This window comes from Plasmodium malariae, assembly GCF_900090045.1.
Source record: "Plasmodium malariae genome assembly, chromosome: 10".
NCBI classification, from domain to species: Eukaryota; Apicomplexa; class Aconoidasida; order Haemosporida; family Plasmodiidae; genus Plasmodium; species Plasmodium malariae.
Window position 1 is genome coordinate 168,049 of NC_041784.1, and position 20,485 is coordinate 188,533.

Genomic DNA, 20,485 nt, shown 5'->3' on the forward strand with positions numbered 1-20,485 from the left:
ATGTATAATGCATCTAATAAATTTTATAGGAAAAATTATTTATAAAAAATTATATCTTTTTTTTACCAAATTTTTTCTATAATTATTATGCATGCTTTAAATTTTTCATATCTTATGTGGTATATTTAATCTTAAAGAATTTAAAAATACAGATTATCAAAAATGAGAAAAATATACTATATAATTCATTTATTAATATACAGCATATTTTATATTTTAAAAATTCCTAAAAATGAATTTATTATACAGAAAACTCTTCTCATTTTTAAAATGAGAAGATTACTGTATATTGGTCTATAAATTATTTATATATGGAGAGAAATCACTAAATATTTTATCAAAATGCAAAATGAAATAATAATTTTCGAAAATAATGAAAACACGCACACAATATTATAAAAAACTGTTTTATCCGTTATATTATATAAATTAATTTACATTTATTATTAAATTAATATAATTCTTACTTCTTAATATAATTCTTACTTCTTAATATAATTCTTACTGCTCATTATAATAACTTAAAATAAATACAAAAATTTATAATTTTATATTAATAACTTTAATGAAAATTATATATTTTTATAATAGAAATTATATATTTATAAAACTGAGTTAAACCTTTTACTAAAAATAAGAAATCTTTTCACTACATGTTGGTAATTATTATCCATACAACTTCTAAAATAAATAAACGTTATATATGAACAAATAAATTTTCCTTAATATACAAAATAAATATACACTATTAATAAAAAAGCAATATTGAAAAAATAAGTTACATAATAGTTTATGCAATACATAAATATTAATTAAAAATAATTATTATACACTATTTCAAATTTAAGTTGAAATTTTTTAAATTGAACTTTTTAATAAATAAATGATGTTGTGATGAAATTTATATTATTTTTATAAAACATAAACTTTTATAAATAACATAAATTTTTATAAATAATAATAAAATATTATTAAATTATAATTATTTATTATTTATAGGATATTTATTGCCAATTTATTACAAAAAAAATTTTTGCAGTAAATTGACAAGTAAAAATTGAACTATAAACGTTATATGTTTATTTGTTATTTAATTTTTTTTTTATAAATTTTTCATTAACATGTTAATTTTTTTTTGTTTTCTTTTAATATATCGAAATTAAAAATCTTTCCTATTTAGTCATAATTTTTACAGCTTATTTTATATGCACACACCCCCTCCTCCCTTCCATTACATGCATTTTAATTTATTATAAATATCTTTAATATTTTAATGCATTAATGTTACACATATATATTCTAACATTTTGCCCTAGCTTGATATATACATTAATATATAATGTACTGCGTAGTTACCAGCATTGCGAATAAAATATATATATATATATTAAAGCATTTTACACATTTACATTAAATCATATGCGTGAAAATTATGTAATCTTTCGTTATTTATATAAGAAATAAAACTTTTTATGAATTAGTTTATAATATTTGTTAAAATGTTTTATCTTTTTGATAATACATTATATGCATTTTGTTTTGCAAAAAATGTTATCTCCATTTAATATTACATTAAATACCTTCATTTATAATATATATATGTATTTTTTTTTTCGTGCAAATTATATATTATGCCAATAATAACAAAATTTTATTTAATATTCCTGATTAAATAGAAAAAATTTGCTAAAATTTCTATATACAGAAAAAATTGAATTTTTTTGAAAAAATTATAATAGACATACCCCCCAAATAAAAAAATATTAATACAGTGTTATATGTAAAATATACATTTACATAAATGGACTTCAAAATTTTATATTATTCATTCATATAAAATATTTAAGCATTAATAACAAATTTATAGAGCAATTTTATTCAAGTATATAATGATTATGTCAATTTTTTTCAAAGGAACGAATAACATAGTATATAACAAAAACATCAGTTATATTTTATCAAAAACAGTTTTTTTACATTTATTTACCTTTTACCTTCAATAGATACGAAAGTATATAATTTTTTCTTTGAAAACAATAATTCTGTAAAAATATATTATCTAATATATAACAATAACTTTACGTCGAATAATTTTAATACCGTTCGCACACACAAAACAAATAATATAACCATGTTTGAATTTATTAAATTATAATATAATTCTTATTTTTTTAATATAATTAATTATGAATAAAATGGAATATGAAGAATTCATTCTTCATTTACTGTTATAAGCCTCGTTGAAATTTATAATATTAAAAATATGCATATCACTTAAAAAAAATATATATATATATTCATTTAGAATATATTTTTCCATATTTTGTTATTCTTTTTTGTAATGTCCTTTTAAAAACGTATTATCATTTCGAATTCTTGTAAAGAATTTTAATTAATCTTTATAATATCAATTTTACTGATAAATACATCGTTATAAAAAAATTGTACAACTAATATTGCACAAAAAATAAATACTAATACAGGAATATGAATAAATTATAACATTCTCCAAAAATATAAGAAATATTGCAAAGGTTCAAATATTTTTGAATGAATATATAAACATAAATGTATATCTTTATAATCATATGATCATTTTAAAGCTATCTAAATATAAACCATCCAAATTAATGTTTTATTTTTTTACATTAATTGTATTAAATAGTTTATATAATACATTTCCATCAGAACTTACACATCAAAAAATGTTTTCATTACATCGATATATGTAAGAGTTTTTCCCTAAAATGTATTTATCTGCATCATAATAATGAAAATATTATTACATAAAATAAAGGAAAAAGAAATACTTTATATGCAAAGTGTGCATATTCATTATACATCATAGTATCCTTTTTTTGATATTTTAAATATTAAAAACCAGTTAACTGTTATCCTGGTTCATTTTTATTTAGAAGACGAAAATTTAAAAAAAAAAAATAATATTTTATTATTTTGTTTCTTTCGTAAGTTATTATAGAATGATTCACATCAATATAATATCCAATGTTGAAAACTAAATTAAAATTTTGTACTCTCCTTATTTTATACAAAATTATAACAGACCATATTTACAAATCAAAAATATTTAAAACAAGTATTATCACAATAATGCGACAAACCGCATTTTTATCACTTTTACAAAGGATAAAGTTACGTAAAATAGCCCTTTAACTATATACAATTTCTCAGGTAAATTTAATTATTTTTTTTAGTACCTTATTACAATAAAAACACTAATTCTGAAAATTTTAAATAAATTTCCTACCCTACCAAATTCCTAAAATTTTATAAGTTTTCATTATTTTCAAATAATTATTTAATCACACAAAATATTTTTCCATATTCTTTCTGTATTCTGTCTCATAATATATGCGTTTATATATACATATGAATACATATGTATATATACGTAACATTTTTTTTTTTTAATTTCTGTAGCCTTTTTATATAATATAATTTATCATTTAATTACTTCTTTTAGCTTGAGCAACTTCAAAAATCAAAAAAAATTTATTTCATTGTTACATAACTTTTATATATTTTAAGTCATATAAACCATTTTGGTAATTTAATAAGAATGCCATGATACATGTATTAAAATAAATATATAACAATAATTTTGTGTTTCATAAAAATGCAGAAATTTTCTGTGAATTATAAACTAATAAAGAATTAAGAAGGATTATTTGTACATAAATTATATAAATACTACAAATTGTAAAAATATAAAAAAATATAATTTTAATACTTTCATGAAAAAAAAAAAATTGTTATATGATTTATAATTGTTTACTCATTTTTTTTTTTATCCCCTCTTTTATTCTTAATCATGCATACAAAAATAAACTGTATGTGAATTACAGCATACAAATAAATTCAAAGGACATATGACAAACATGTATTTATAAAATAAGCAAATATATATCATACATAAAATTTTAATGAACATACATATATATTCGCATAGTGTTCACCTTTTATCACTTTGAACATTACACGTATATATATATTTATATTTATATATTCCAATAACAATGAACATAAAACAAAATACAGTCCGCACCATAACGTAGAAGCATGGATTATTTCAGTGATGATTTACCATTTGCAGATGCCAAAAATGAAAAAGTAAAAAAAAAAAAAAAAAAAAAAAAAGATTTAACTTATACCAACGGTAGTCAAAATAGAAAAAGTAATATTTTCCAAAATGTGGATGAACAAGAATACCTTAAACCAGTGAAATTTGTCAGTGCGGGTTTTTTGAAAGATAAAAGTAAAATAACTGAAAAGGAGGAAGATAATTTAAATTCCTACTCCTCTGATAATGATTCAGACTATTATGAACAATATGATGTTTTTAAATATTTCATTTTTGATTTTAATTTTCATGTAAATAATGAAGAAAGTGATTTTATAAAAAATAATTTAAAAAAGTATAATTTAATCGAATTAAAAGAAAAGGACAAGAATTTTGAAAAATATGGTTTAGGATTTAAAATTTTAAGAAAAATGGGTTATGAAGATGGAATTGGAAAAAATATGAAAACAAACATTGCACCTATAGAAGTTCAAAAAAAAAACATAAAAGTTTTAGAAGAAAAAACAGATGGATATTCCTGCGATGATTACGATATCAATGTGCATAAATATTCTCACGAAAGTAATGATTTTATAGATAATACCGATGTAAATATTAATAACTTGTGGAAAAAAAAGTCTAATTGGAAAAAATACTGGAACATTAATAAAATAATGAATGAGATTGATGCACACTTAAAATATAGTTCCTTCTTAAATCTAGGTGAAAATTGTGATGATAATAATTATCAAAATAATTGTACTTATATTCATAAATTACAAAAAGTAAATAGCATGCTTATTGAACACATCAATAGCAATACTACCGATTACTTTAGTGCTGTAAAAAAACAAAAGGAAACAGAAAATAAATTAAAAAATTATAAGAATTATGTTTTTAAAAACGATATTTACAAAATACATTTATTAATATTAAAAAATGTGTTAACCTATAAATATCTGTTAAATCTGCATACAATACTTTCCTATCCATTATCTTTTAATAATGAAACATATAACGAATATCTCTTTGATGATAGTAAACATTTTAAAACAGAAGTACGAGATAGTGATGGTGATGATGATGATGATGTTGATAACAATATTAATTCATTTGATCCATATATTTATATCAAGGACAATATGCTTATAAACAGAAAGAATGAAAAATTGATAAACATGCATCATAATTGTGCATATAACATATTTAGTACAGAACATCAAAGCAAAAATGAAACAGTATTTAATAACATGAATATAGACAACTTTGAAGAAAATTTAAGTAATTTATTATTTAACAGTTATAATATATTATTAAAAAGTAACTATTTTAAACACATACCTAAGGATTCAAATTCTTCTTCCCACTGTAGTTATACATATAAATTAATAAACAATCTGCAAGATGTATACGATTTAATAAATATTAAAAATGTTGAAGTTAAACGAGGAAATATTCCATTATTATTGAGTGACGTTTACACGTTTCTATTTTTTATTTATGATAATTCTGCATTTTTACATTTAAATAGTTATGTATCAAACTTTTTTTTAGAATTCTTGCGAGTTTATTTTTATAATAACCAACAACAAACAGGAAAAGAGCAAACTGACGGTCATATGTTAAATCATGACAAGAATTATGAAAATACAAAAAGAGGTAATTACCAAATTTCATTATGTCAGCAGACAGAAAGTAACGAAATAAAGGTAAATCCTGATAATAAGGAAATGTATCAAAATATGCTAAATGAAAAACATGAACAGAATGAGCATTATGAAAAAAATGCCCATAACACTAGTTCCAATAATTGCAAAGATATATTTAATCCAAATAACATAAAATATTTGATACATTTAAAAAAAATCATTATAATGGGTGCTGATGAAAATAATAAAATAGAGCATCATAAGATTGAATGGGAATTCGACAATATAATATATTTTAATTTAATTTATGATCCCTTTCATAAACAAAAATATGTTGACTTTTTTAATTATATAAAACTTTTTAAGGATGTTTTGAATATTAACTATTATAAAAAAATAATAATCCTTTTTATTACTAAAAGAATAATGACAGATGTTATAGATAACCAAAATTACCAACTCGACGAAAGCACACTACAAGATATAGAAAATAAATTATTCATATTATTTGACATTAATAAACAATTTGATATTAGTTCATATATTAAAAACTTTTATACAAATTTCATATTTATATTTCTACAAAAAGTTGATATATGTGAAAACCTTATAAAATTAATTAAATTAGCACTTACTAATAATATATACAAAAAAGAAATTTTTCAAAATATTGTGATAAAGATAATTTATGAATTAAATAAATTAAATTTCACAAATAACAGTTTTATGGAGCGTCTTAATAAAATTATTATATTGCACAATTACCTAGACGATAATATTACTTTTTTCATCTTTAAGGTATATTTTTTTTACCGTTTCACGAAACATGTATGTAATTTCTTAAGAGAACTTAATTTGTTATTTGGGAGGGAAAAAGAATTACACAATAGTACTGATAAAGTAAAAAATATATTTATGCAACAACAACATGTTCCTATAGAGGAACAAAAAAAAAGAGAAATATTAACAATTAAAAAAAAAGAAATTTATGAAACTTTTAAAAAAGTTAAAGACCTTTTTGAAAATAATCTAATGAAAGATAATTCCATAAAAAATATTATGTTTAGTATATTAAATGTAATAAAAATTTACACAATGCAAGATAACATTATAACTTTTCCTGTGGAAAAGGTTTTAGACTTTGACAAAAGTAAAATTTTTTCGGATGATAAAATTAATTACTATTTCTTGTATAAAGATATAAAAATTCCACTTCCCTTTTATGCCGTTCCACAAAGAAATAAAAGCGTATATGAAATAAATTATAAAAATAACATACAAAAAAATTATTTAAAAGATGATTCCAATAAAAATTATAAATTTTCCAAGAGAAAATACATGAACATAATGTACAAACTAGAGAACGATGTAAACCAATATAAAAATAGGCACCAAGATGATGAAAATATTAACGTAAGGAATTATATAGAAAAGTATTGTTTAGAAAATGATATTCTGTTTTTACAAAAGCATGAGCGCAAAGTAAATGGAAATTCTGTTTATTCTATTAATAATTTCTCCATATATATAAACAATAATATTATATACATTTATGAAGAACATGAATGGAAACCAACCTTATTAAGTGACCTATTAAACAAAGTTTCAAATCATAATACATAAATAGGCGTTCACCACGTATTTTTATTAACATCTGATCTTTCGTACATTCAACTTTGATTTATTGTTTTGTTTTCAAACAGTTTGTTCTTTTTTACACCTCAATTATAACACTATTTTCTTCTTTTTTTTTTTTTTTTTTGATATTCTGTTTTTGTTTTATGTTACTCCAATTTTAAATATGTTATACTTTTTCCTTTAACTTGTCCATATACTTTTTAATTTTTGTTTATTTCTGTTATATTATTTCCTTTTAATATAATAATAAGACAGTATTTTTTATTTGATTGAATAATTAAACGAGAAAAAAAAAAAGAAAAAAATTTTTTTTAATATATCACTATTATTTTATTATATATACATACATATACGAATATATGTGTAAACAAACACGAATGAATAAAGCTATTTTAATGAAACCCCTTTCCTAATTCATTTGCTGTCAATCCGTTTAGTTCTCTAAGCAAAGAAAAAAATGATAAATTATTATTACATGGAATTACCAAACTTATAATTATTTATTTCTTCTTCCAAATTCATTATAGTGTCATTTACTGCTTCTAATGGGCTTGACGTGGAAGATCCATCCTTTTTATTTAAGTATGCATAATTATATGCATATGATCCATCGATTTCTAAATTTTTTTTTTGTTTTTTATCCACTTGCTTTTTCTTCCTTCCAGGATTAATATGACCCCTATTGTAAATGTTGTTTTTATTTATATTATTAACTCTTCTTGTATACTCTTCATACTTATTATTTCTTTTAATAAATACTCTTTGTTGCTTATCTAGTACCTCATCCTCACTAATATCATTATTACTATCTTCAGACATATTACTATAAACATTTCTTGAAATTACTTCACCATTATTTAAATTTAACATTTTTGCTCGCTTATTTTTCGCATTATTATTACCATTTTGGCGATATTTATTCTTAAGAAATTTATTTTTCTTAAAATTTTCATTATTACCATGAAAATTATAATATTCTTGATCTTTTCTATCTTGTACATAGGAATAATTATCATTCTGTTCACAATGGAATGTATGATTATATCCATTTTGACTATATATATAAGATATATTTTTTTTTTTTTTGAGAAAATTATTTTCATTATTTTGAATGACAGATTTACGTATAACAATTTTATCATCAGTACTGTTTTCACTATTACTTAATAATTTACTAGTATTATTCTTAAAATCATACTCCTTATGAAAACTCCTAAAAATATTTTTTTTTTCTCTTTTTTTATAGAAATTTTCAAAGACATTTTCTTTATTCTCCTCTTTAATTTCATAATTTCCATTGGCTGTGTAACTGTTAATGAAATTATCTTTAATTTTTTGCCTTTTCGCGTTAGCATTGGTTGAATATATATTGTTTTCAATTATGCTATATTTATTAAAATTAAAAACGCTACCAGACTCTGGGGAATAACAATCATCGTCTGATGAAGATTCTTTGCAAACAGAATGCTTGTCAAACTCCATATCATCATTCCATTTTTTAAATTTTATTATGTCACCTATATTTTCAATGGCGACCTTTTTATTTGCAATAATATTGTCTTCGTTACATGAATCTAATACACATTCACTCTCTTGTATTGAAAAATTACAAATTCTTTTTAAGTCTTCTATATATTTAATAAATAAACCCCATCCCTCGTTCTTTTCTCTATTAAAATGAAATAAAAAAAAAAAAAAAAAAAAAAGGCATGTGAACACGGAAAATTCTAAATATTACACAGACATATATCTACAACACAAGAATATATTTATTATTAAAAAAATATTATAGTAAAAGGATAATTTCATAAAATACACAATTTGTTTTTTCTTACTCTAAGTCATATCTCAAATTGGGCGGTTTTTTCTTGAACCTATAAGAAATCACTTCAGTCATATTCTGTTTTTCTTTTTTTTTTTTTTTCTTAAACAGGGCCACCAAATATTATTTACTTCTCTTAAAGAACACATTAATGTTTTTTAAATCATAGGTAACTTTTGAAGTTAGTCATAATGATAGCAATAATAAAAAAAAAATTTATATAAACATATATTTTATATAAAAAATAAAAAAAAAAGAGACGTCTTACATTGTAACTGAAATATACTTAATTAAAAAGTATTGTGCTCAGAAAATATGAATATATATACATATGTATACGCAATATGTGTAATATATAGTAATTATATAAAAGCACACTTTTAATGGGAATGGCACAAACATGTTTAAAAAAAAAAAAAAAAAAAAAAAAAATTTATAAAATGTCAATGTTTAAAAAGGAATAAATTCAATATTAAAGAGGGAAAAAATATATTTATTAAAAATAAAAAAAAGCTCATTTCGAAACAAATAAAATGTTGATACGGATCATATATATAAAAACACCCACGAATAAGTAAGTAAAGATATAATGTTCATGTAAGATTTCGCATATATTTTTTTTTTTTTATTCTTTAAAATAGATATATTTTAATATGGAAATATCTGCTTTTAATGATGAATTGTAAGTACATAACCTAAAAAATTTTATCTTTAATTCGCTATTTCTAGGAATACCTTAAAATTTGTACGTAATACATTTATTTAAACGTATAATTCTTTTATAAAAAAGAATGTAATAAACCTAAATATTTTCTTAAACTCCCTTTTCATCTTGTTATTTTCTTCCCTGAAATGATAAGAAGATTATTTCTTCCGTATTTTTCAAAAGATAAAGGCCCCCCAAGAATCAGATGCCAAATAAACGGTGTAAAAAGAAAACGATTTTACAAAATTGTAGTTGCTAATCAAAAAGATAAGAAAAATGGAAAACATATAGAAGTCTTAGGTACATATGTGAATAAAAATAATATAAAAGAAAAATTAAACACATATAACATTTCTAATCCTGATAATGATTATTATTATAACAATGTAGAAAATATTAAAGAAATTAGATTACGATTTAATAGAGTTAAATTTTGGTTAGCTGCAAATTGTAATTTTAGTGATCATATGAAATACGTTTTAAGCTTATGTAAAATAATACCTCAGTATCCAATAAAATACAGCAGGAGATGTTCCGACAAATATTATTATAAATATAATGAAATTATAAATAAACATAAATTAATACAAGCTGAAAAAATCAACAATTTTTTAAAAACAGATTTAAATATACAATATATGAATAATTTTGATGACCCTACAACAGAACACAAAGAACAAGATGATTATATATATACTCCTGAAGAACTTACCTATCTTAAAAAACTATCAAAAAATAGAAATATAGAATTTGAGCATGCAGACAAAATTAGGAAAATCATAAGGTAACGCTGATCGTTACGTGCAAACGTTCTTATACACAAACATTAGAAGCTATGAAACCAAGAAAAACAGGAAAAAAATTATATAAATATATATGTATATAATATATGCACGATTTGGTTTTTTGCCCGTCCAAAAATTTAATGAAATATCAGGTGAAAAAAGTACTGTTACTACTTATTTTGGAAGCGAATTTTAAATTATGAAGTGTTTTTTTTTATAAATTACAAATAGATTTAATCTGTATTACATATATGATATTAATTAAAAATTTACTATTTTTTACAAATATGAAAATCATTATTCTTAGAGGACTGTTCTATTAAATATTTCCCCCTTTCTACTTTTTTTCCTCAATATTATTTATATAGACCTATTTATCCCTGTTATTCTTATTATAACATATATATACATATATATATATATACAGAAATATCTTCATTTTTTGAGAACTTTTAGTTTAATGATAATTCATATGAATAAAAAAAAAAAAAAAAAAAAAAAAAAAAGAAGAAATTAAATGAGATAACAATTTTTTCCATGCCTTACCCGTGTATATACACAATATTTTCCCCTTTTTTTTTTTTTTTTTAAATGTAATGAAGAAACAGTTTATATATAACACGTTTACCTTCAAGTTTAATTAAGTTATATGTCTTACTATTTCTATTTGTTTTTATATATATTAATAAATCAAGAGAGTAAATATTTGCATCATATATAAAAATACAGTTCAATAAGCATAATAGATTTTCAAATAATTGCAAAAAAGTAAAAACAAAATTTATCAAAAAAAAATAACATACCGTATCACGAATTAATTAGATTTAATGGTGTGTGAGAATTTTTTTTATTTTTTAAGTGTGCATTTTGGTGTATTACACATTTGAATAATTCTTTCCAAAAATATACAACATATTGTTTTTGTTACAATATAACGAATACACAAGCACATACACGAATATGTAGGTAAAACAAATGTGTAATTATCTATTACAATTTAAAAATATAAACTTTCATACCATATGAATGTGTAACTTTGAATTATTGTTTTAACTTTACATTACCTAACAATTTTTTTTTTTTTTCTTTTTTTTTTGTATAACATTTTAACATTCTTTTTTTCTTTTTTTATATTTTCCCCTATTCATTTTTTTATAAATTCATTAAAAAATTTACTTTGATGTTTCATAAATTAAAAACAACTTAAACATAAAATATTACACTTTTTTTTTTTTACATAAATGAATACATGTTTATATAAACTTATTAACAAACTTTAAATAATTTGTCCCTTAATCGAAATGGAAAAATACAAATGATAAAAAAAAGTAATTAATTCATATGTATATAATCTTAGAAACATATTACTACACATAAAGGAATACACACACACATATGTGTGTGTGTATTTTCCTATGTTCCTTTTTTTTTATTCACTTAATTCGAAAAATTAAAAAAACCTTTATAAAAATCTGAATAATATGAATGATTTGAATAATAACGACATATTGAAGAATTATAAGAAAAGCTTAAACGATTTTAAAAATATTGGAAACCCTACTTCAAAATTGAATTTACAGAAAGACATGGAAAATTATAATGAAAAAGTTAGTGACACAAACGTGCAAAATGAAAATGCTTGTTCCTATTATACCAAAAATGATGAACATGAAATATTTACTAATAAAAATAACTTTAATATAGATTCATTCTTAGTTGATATATCTTTATGTGATTCAACAACATGTGATAGGAACAAATTTAAGAATATAATAAATAAAAAAGAACAAAAATCAGAAAAAGACAAACTATATGATAGCCTTTTTAATGTACATCAAGATAAATTAAAAGTAAAAAGTAATTTTATAATTAATAATAGCATAGTTAATTATGATATAAATCTAAATAACTCTCTTAACAGAATTAGTAAAATAAATTTTATGCAAAAATTTAGAAGAAATGCACGCAATTACCATAGCAATACAAGACGTGAACGCAGAATGAATGTATTAGAACGTATAAATCAAGGTAATAGTGACACTGTGGTCACCACTAAATTCAGTACCACTAGCAGTAACAACAAACAGAAGCTAAAGAGTTTATATAACTTTAAAGTAGATTTTGAAAGTACCCATTCATACCAAGCAAAGGAAAATGATAAAAATGACAGACCACTTGAAAATAACACGTATTTTAATAATTCAAAAAATTCTTATAAAAATAATATGGATAAAATAGAAAAAACAAAAGAAAACAAACTTAATTCGAATCTTCCTAAGGACAATGAAAATAAAAGGAAAAAAAAACACATATCTGACAACATAAACTCTGTAGATATAAAATACCCAACTATTCTAAACAGTAAAAATAATTTTCCATTTTACTTCAATTATTCAGGCATTTCCGAAAACTTTAAAAGTTTAAATAATGTTCAAATGAGTAATAACTCTAATTACGTAAAAACTAGTTATGATCAAATTAAAAAAATAATTCTAGAAGATATGCCTTCCGATAGCAACACTTGGGAAGGAAACAATATTTCTCCAACAGCAAAGAATGAACTAATCTTTGAAGTGAATAAAGAAAAAGAATATTTTAATATTTCAAGTTATTTAAATAAGCCCATTCAAGTAACAACAGACAATGATCAAAAAACAAAAATGGTCGAAGCACAAAAAAAAGAGGACCTTGTAAATAAAAATAAAAAGAATAATTCAAAGACTTCTTTTGCCTATTTAACAAATGGATGCAAAGAACAAAAACAGTATCTACAAAATTTAGAAAAATTTAATGATCATCTAAAGAACTATTCTCTGGAAGAAGCAAATATACACATTAAAAATTACAATTTGAGACATTCCTTTGATTTTGATCGAAACGGTAAGTCTACCATAAATGACAATTCCATAAAAAACAAATATTTAAAAAAAAAAGCGGAAAAAAGTAACACTAAATTGAATATGTACGAAAGTTTCTTAGATTTTGAAAAAGAATTCAAAAATAAAAAGAATCTTGAAAACCTTATTAAAAAAAAGAGTGAAAAAAACACAGAATTATTTTTAAAATTTTCTGGTAACGAAAAAAAAAATATACTTCATTATGTTACGAAAAATAATAATTCCCTAAAGTGCACATATAAAGAATACAAGAAAAGTGGTATTTTTCAACCTGTGTCTTTAGGCAAAATTAACAACGTTAGTAAAAACCAAGCAATAAGAGAAGAGAGCAGTAATGTTATAAATATTCCCATTAATTTTAAATTAAAAAAAAAATTGAAAAATTGCAAAAACAATGATAATACGCACAATGAATCAGTAAAAACTAAACAAAATGACATATTCCCACTGTTAAATGGATATTATACAAATTTTTCAAATACGCAAGAATTGAAAAATTATAAATATTCTTTTTTTAATAAATCAGAAATATATGAAACCAATGGACTTGTGATCCCCTTTTTAAAAAAAGACATCATGAATGAAAAAAATATGCATGTTGAAAATTTATTTAGTTTAAATGATGATTTCAACTCAAATATAGATGGGACATTGGGAATCTACTCAACAAAATGTAATAAAAACGAGGAAAAAAAAGTTATACTCAAAAATAATAATGTTACTTATGACAAAGAACATAAGAATAGTTATATACGCATGCAAAACGCCCATAATGATAATGCCAATATAAGCACTGGCATAAGTATGCTTCATAAAAATATTTTTCACCGCCAAGAAATACACCAACAAATAATAGGATTACAGACAGAAAATAGTACTCAAGAAACTCAGTCAGAAAGAAAAGAAATACATAGTGAGTATAACAATTATAATTTCAATAAATCTGAAAAATGTGTTGTGTATAACACAAAGGGAAGCAATAGTGAGGAATATTGTCATAAAGTAAAAAACGAGCAAAATTTAGTTATTCATAACTTAAATTTAGTTATAAATGGAGAAGACAAACATAAAAAGGTAGAACACGATGACTGTCTCAATGACATAATTTTTGAACGAGAAAATAAAACAAATGCAGACATGACAAGTAAAAATAAAAGCTCCAAAAATGGTGATGAAAAAACAGCAGAGTCAACTTACTTATCAAATCAGTGGGAAAATTTCCATTGTATATTTTCAAGGGACCCAAATAATGAATTTGCTTTAATAAAAAATACGGAAAATTATAACGACCATAATAACTCATTTGATTCAGTAAACAGGAATGGAAAGGATAATACACCCGGATCTATGCATGGTGAAGATTTTTATGGAAATATTAACGATATAATTAAAGAAGGGGAATGTAATACAAATATAAGTCAAATAAAGGATGAAATATGTTCTGCAAAATATTGTAATAATGAACAAAATGACTGTGTTAATAATGAGAATAAATGCACGAATGGAAAATACAGAACTAGTAATGAAACAGAAAAAAAAGAAAATGTAAGTGTACAAACTGGAGGAGAATTAGTACAGAAGACAGAAGTAAAAGACGTACTAATAAATACTGAAAGTGACGTTAATATTTTAGAATATAACACCAAGAATAATATTAACATAAAGGAAGGGGATAACAAAAATTTTAATGAGAAAATAAAATCTGAAATTAATAGCAATGAACTCAAAAATGTTAATTATAATATTGGAATGAAAAATGAAAAAAATGGTATATACAATGAAACACCCAATAACCATGTCGAAATTATGAGTGAAGATGCAAAAGATGGAGATGCAGAATATCAAACTGATGAGAAACATATGAAGAACCAAAATAACAGTAACAAAATTGAATGCTTAAAAGATGAAGTAAAAAGTGAAAACGAAAATTCACATTCGAGAAACATTTATAATATCTGCGAAATAGATGATAAATGTACAAAAGAAACTACTTATGCGGGAAATGAGAAAAAAGAAAGCAAAGAAAATGAATTTATCATATATAATGAAAATGTAAAAAGTTCATATAATTACAATAAATGTAAATCCGATTTTGACAGGGAAGTAGAAAAGAATTACCAAAATGAACAGGAAAAACATCGGAATATCTATGAAAAGAGAGAACACGAAAATAGGATATGCAGAAAAGAAATCCAAGTGGAATCTAAAATTTATGGTGAGGAAGAAAAAGGAAGTAAAGTTTACAATGAAAATAATCATATTGATAATTACACTCAAGTAAGCCAAAATAAAAAAAATGAACATAAATATGAAAAAGATGGAACACTTAATAGTGTAGACACTAGGATAGCTGTAAATGAAGATATTCTTTATGAAAGCAGGGAACATGAAAATCAAAACGATATAGAAAAAAACGAACAAATTACAATTGAAAATGATAACATAAATAGCGAAATGGTGACAGAAAATGGTAATAAAAATGGTAATAAAAATGGTGAAAGTACAACAAAAAGAACCAATAAAATTTGCGAAATTACAGAAGACAATGTTAATAAAAGTATTGGAATTATGAATAAAACATTTGGTAAAAGCTTTAAATACAAAAGTCCAGATGAGAATTATGATTTTAACAAAAACACAGGTGATAAAAATATATCAGATGTACAGAAAGCTAGCTGTGTTAATAAAAGTGATAATATGTACAGTGAAAGAAACTTGGATGAAAAGATTTTTCTTACTATTAATGAACGATTTAAAAGTGACAATCTGGAACAAAGTAATGAGGAAATAGAAAATTTAATTCAAGAAAATGATTTAGATAAATACAGTCATAACACAAAATGTTTAAATAATTACAGTAATTCAACAAATGAGGCATACACTTTTCCAACTAATGAATATTCAGAAAAAAAAAACAATATATCAAAGGAGAAAGTGGAGCTTTACAAACTTTTAGAAAATTCATCTTTTGAAAACATTAACAAAATAGAAACAATGAATGAAGAGTTAGAAGAGGAAATACCATACAAAAGTAATAGATTAAAGGAAGAAAAAACGAACAGTGAAAATCATAAAAGTAACAAAGACAGTCACAGTAAACATAATTCATATATAGAAATTAATGAAATTTCAAGCAATGAAATAATTAAGGAATTTAATTGTCTATATATAAAAATAAACAAATATAATTTATTTAAATATTTAAATATCAACGAAGAGAGGTTAAATTATATTAATTCTCTGTATGATTCATTTGATTATCTTAACAAAACCATAAAAATAGAAAACGATAATAGACATGAAAATAAGATTTATCACAGTTACAAAAATGAAACAGATATTATAAAAAGTGACATATACAAAAAATGTTTTGAAGAGAAAATGAATAACATTTTTAACTCTAAATTACAGGAAAATCATGATGTTAACATATATTCCGATATAAGTATATTCGATGGAAAGGACATTACGCATGAAAATCGTAATCATTTTCATGACAAATCACGTAGCATCAATGGAGAGCTACAAGAAAAAATAAATGACACAATTAATACGAATAAATCTGTTGACTCCAACATTTCGAACAAAAAATTACAAAATGATTTAATCAATTGTAGTGACTTAAATTTTTGCCAAAGAATAAATCTTGAAACACAAGAAAAACAAAGGGTGCACTCGGATATGGGAAATTTAAGCAGTTCTGATGAAAATGAAAATAATGACAATGAAGACAATATATGCTACGAAGACATTAAGCGAAATGTATGGTTACAAAATACAGATCTTCATAAAAAGATGAAAAGAAAAAATATAGTTAAATATATTCAGTTAGAATCTGTTAAGTGTATATTATTATTTTGTTATTTGTATAGCGTCAAATATTTTCAAGGCTTGCATGACATGGTCATAAGTTTATTTTATTTGAACTTAGAACCATATGAAATTTTTTGTGTTTTTGAAAAAATTTTACATTATTATGCTCCATATTTATATTTAGGAAACAAAAGTAAATGTATATCCCCATTAAATGATGTAAAATTAGGTAAGTACATGGATAATTACAATTTATCAGATATAACTATTGACATCTGTAATTATAATGGAAGATTATTCAAGCTATTATTTCAGTTTTTTTTCCCTCGTGTTAGTCATTACTTTGATACAACAGTGAATCACACTTGGCCATCTTTTTTATTCATTAATCTAAACTTTAGTAAATTCAATAATGTTTTTTGCTTGTTATACACATGGTTACGATTAATAGAAATAAAAGATGAAGGAAATGAAGTAAGCTGCGATTTTATTCTTTATTTATTGTCCTTCTTTATGTATAAATTAAAAATTATTAAAAACAAATTTTACAAAAAAGGGAACCTACACAAAATAAACAACACTACCAAATATTCATCATTTGAATGTTTTAAAAAGAACGAACGAGAAGCACAAATAGTAGCACAGATAAATGCCAGTATTCCCAAAGTGTATCTAGACGCAGAAAACCAGAAAAGGTTAGAATATATTGAAGAACAGATAGCAAATAAAAAAGAAGAAAAAATTGCAAACGAAGAAGAGGACAAAAAAAAAGATAAAGTATCAGAAGAAAATAAAGATAAAGATTCAGATAAAAATGAAGAAAAAGATTCGGACAAAAATGAAGAAAAAGATTCGGACAAAAATGAAGAAAAAGATTCGGACAAAAATGAAGATAAAGAATCAGATAAGAATGAAGATAAAGAATCAGAAAGAAATGAAGATAAGAAAACAGACGAAATTGAAGATATAGAAGCAGACAAAGGATGCGAAGAATCGGTACAAATACATATAACAGAAAAGGAACATTCAATGAATCTATATAAGGAAAGTAAAGAAAGAGAAAAGGATGAAAAAACAAAAAGAGAAGATATTAGAAAAAGAAAACTTTCTAAATACTGTACAGACATGTTCTCTTTCTTTTTTGAATGTAATTCATCTTTTGATGAACATTTTTGTGATAACTATGAAATGCACATAGATCAAATCATGGAAAATATCAAAAAAATTAAAGAGATGATTCCCATAAGTATTATGGATTTTATCATCAGTTATAATTCGAAATATCAAAAAAACGAGCACCTAGCAGACTCTGAAGGGTACATAAAAAATGAAAAATTATCAAATAATTTAATGAAATATATAGATGATAATATCTGCCTACATATAAAAATTTCTGACTTATTGTATATTCATAATAACGGAAACAGCTATGAATTTGTTTTTATTAGATTATTAAACCAAAAGATTGTTCTAAGTAAACTCAAATTTATTAGTTCAAGTAAGTTGGGCATAGAAGATTTTGTTCATTTTAAAAATATACATGAATTTTTAAGTTATAAAAAAAAATTGCGATCTACACTTAATGGCCATAAAAAAATACTATATATTATCATTCATCATACCGATGAAAAAGATATACAACTGGATGACAATGATATTAATCCTTGCAACAAGAGCCCACATACAAATAAGACAAATACATCTGCAAATGAAAAAAATGTAGTTAATAAAAAAATATACATGAACATGATTTTCTTTAAAAGAAAAAACAAAGAAAATAATAAAATCTGCGAAAATTTAAATGATCCCATGTTAGACAAAAACCCCCTACATAGTTTTATCATAACAGTGTTAAAAAATAATTTTAAGCATTTAACTATTCTTCAAGATCATTCTTGTGTTATCAAAATAATTAATGAAAAAAAAAGTGTAGCAGTAGAAACAAATGATAATAATTCATTAAGAGAAAATAGTTTTTTCTTTCAAATGTTTAACAAAGTGAAAAACAAGATTTACGAAAATATTGCAAAAGATAATGCAGCAAAAAAAGACAACTCTTTAAAAATTAACTTTTTGCAAAATAATTTGAAGTTTTCATTAAAAAATTCTAATTTTAAAATGTTCAGCGACAGGAAGATAAAGAAAAGAACAAATTTTAAGAATAAACAAAAAATAATTATATATTCTAAAAGTATCCTTAGGAAAAAGAAAAGTGAAAAACCAAAAAATAGATTAAACAATAAGTTAGAAAATACATTGCTGAACAAAGTAGAATATAAATTAAATAGAAGGATGCCTTTTGCTCTTAGGAAATATATTGAAAGTAATACAGTTGTGTTACTTAACAATTTTAAAGAAAATAATGGTAAGACAAATGATAATTTTAAGTTAAGCAAAAAAAATAATATTGATGCTATCAATAATAACTCAAATATAAAAAATAACTTCGTATTTAAGGAAGGGAAGAAGCTAAAGTTAACAACAAATGCTTATGGTCATGATATTATGTATTCTCATTTTAAAAAAAAAAGGAGAGAACAAAAACTGAAGAAAACTATTTTTGCTGTCTCAAAAAGAAGAGAGACGAATTTAATCAAAATTAAAATACCCAGTGACATAACTCCAAATAAAAAGACCAATTCTTACCATCAAAAAAATTATACAACTAGAACTCTTAGGGACTATTATAATCATAAAAAAAATGTTATTCTGATTAATAATACACACATTGATAAATATATTAATCAAAATGAAAGAAAGAGGTTAAATAAAGAAAAAAAAATAATCTTTTTACAGTTCCAAGAACACTTTTTGAGTAACATGTTATCAGAAAAATTATCAAAAGACAAAAATAAAGAATCTTATGAAAACAAATATGTACAAACTAAAATTAATACAAATGCCTTCTGTACAAAGCTTTCAAAAGTCAGTGATCTCAACAAAATTCTGAATAAATAAAGAATAATGTACAATGAAAATGGAACTCATTCTTGCTTGATATTCTCCCAATTTTATCATCAAAATGTAGAAACTGTTTGTATCAAGTTGAAACCAACAATTAATAAATATACCTACAGTTAAGATTGATTATTTA

The 20,485-nt window shown here is 22.5% G+C and overlaps 4 protein-coding genes across 4 annotated transcripts; 3 read left to right on the top strand and 1 right to left on the bottom strand.

Annotated features, from left to right (window-relative positions):
• Positions 1-4,080: 4,080 nt before the first annotated feature.
• Positions 4,081-7,353, top strand: PmUG01_10013100 (conserved Plasmodium protein, unknown function; the record flags this gene model as incomplete). The annotated part of the gene is made up of 1 exon (XM_029005308.1): positions 4,081-7,353. The coding sequence occupies one exon, from the start codon at positions 4,081-4,083 to the stop codon at positions 7,351-7,353; it is 3,273 nt and encodes a 1,090-aa protein (XP_028861910.1).
• A 486-nt stretch (positions 7,354-7,839) lies between these two features.
• On the bottom strand, positions 7,840-9,265 carry PmUG01_10013200 (conserved Plasmodium protein, unknown function; the record flags this gene model as incomplete). The annotated part of the gene is made up of 2 exons (XM_029005309.1): positions 7,840-9,037; positions 9,204-9,265. The coding sequence occupies 2 exons, from the start codon at positions 9,263-9,265 to the stop codon at positions 7,840-7,842; spliced, it is 1,260 nt and encodes a 419-aa protein (XP_028861911.1).
• A 777-nt stretch (positions 9,266-10,042) lies between these two features.
• PmUG01_10013300 (mitochondrial ribosomal protein S16 precursor, putative) lies at positions 10,043-10,684 on the top strand (the record flags this gene model as incomplete). The annotated part of the gene is made up of 1 exon (XM_029005310.1): positions 10,043-10,684. The coding sequence occupies one exon, from the start codon at positions 10,043-10,045 to the stop codon at positions 10,682-10,684; it is 642 nt and encodes a 213-aa protein (XP_028861912.1).
• Positions 10,685-12,162: 1,478 nt separating this feature from the next.
• On the top strand, positions 12,163-20,349 carry PmUG01_10013400 (conserved Plasmodium protein, unknown function; the record flags this gene model as incomplete). Its single annotated transcript, XM_029005312.1, has 1 exon — positions 12,163-20,349. One exon carries the CDS (start codon positions 12,163-12,165, stop codon positions 20,347-20,349), a length of 8,187 nt encoding a protein of 2,728 aa, XP_028861913.1.
• Positions 20,350-20,485: the final 136 nt, after the last annotated feature.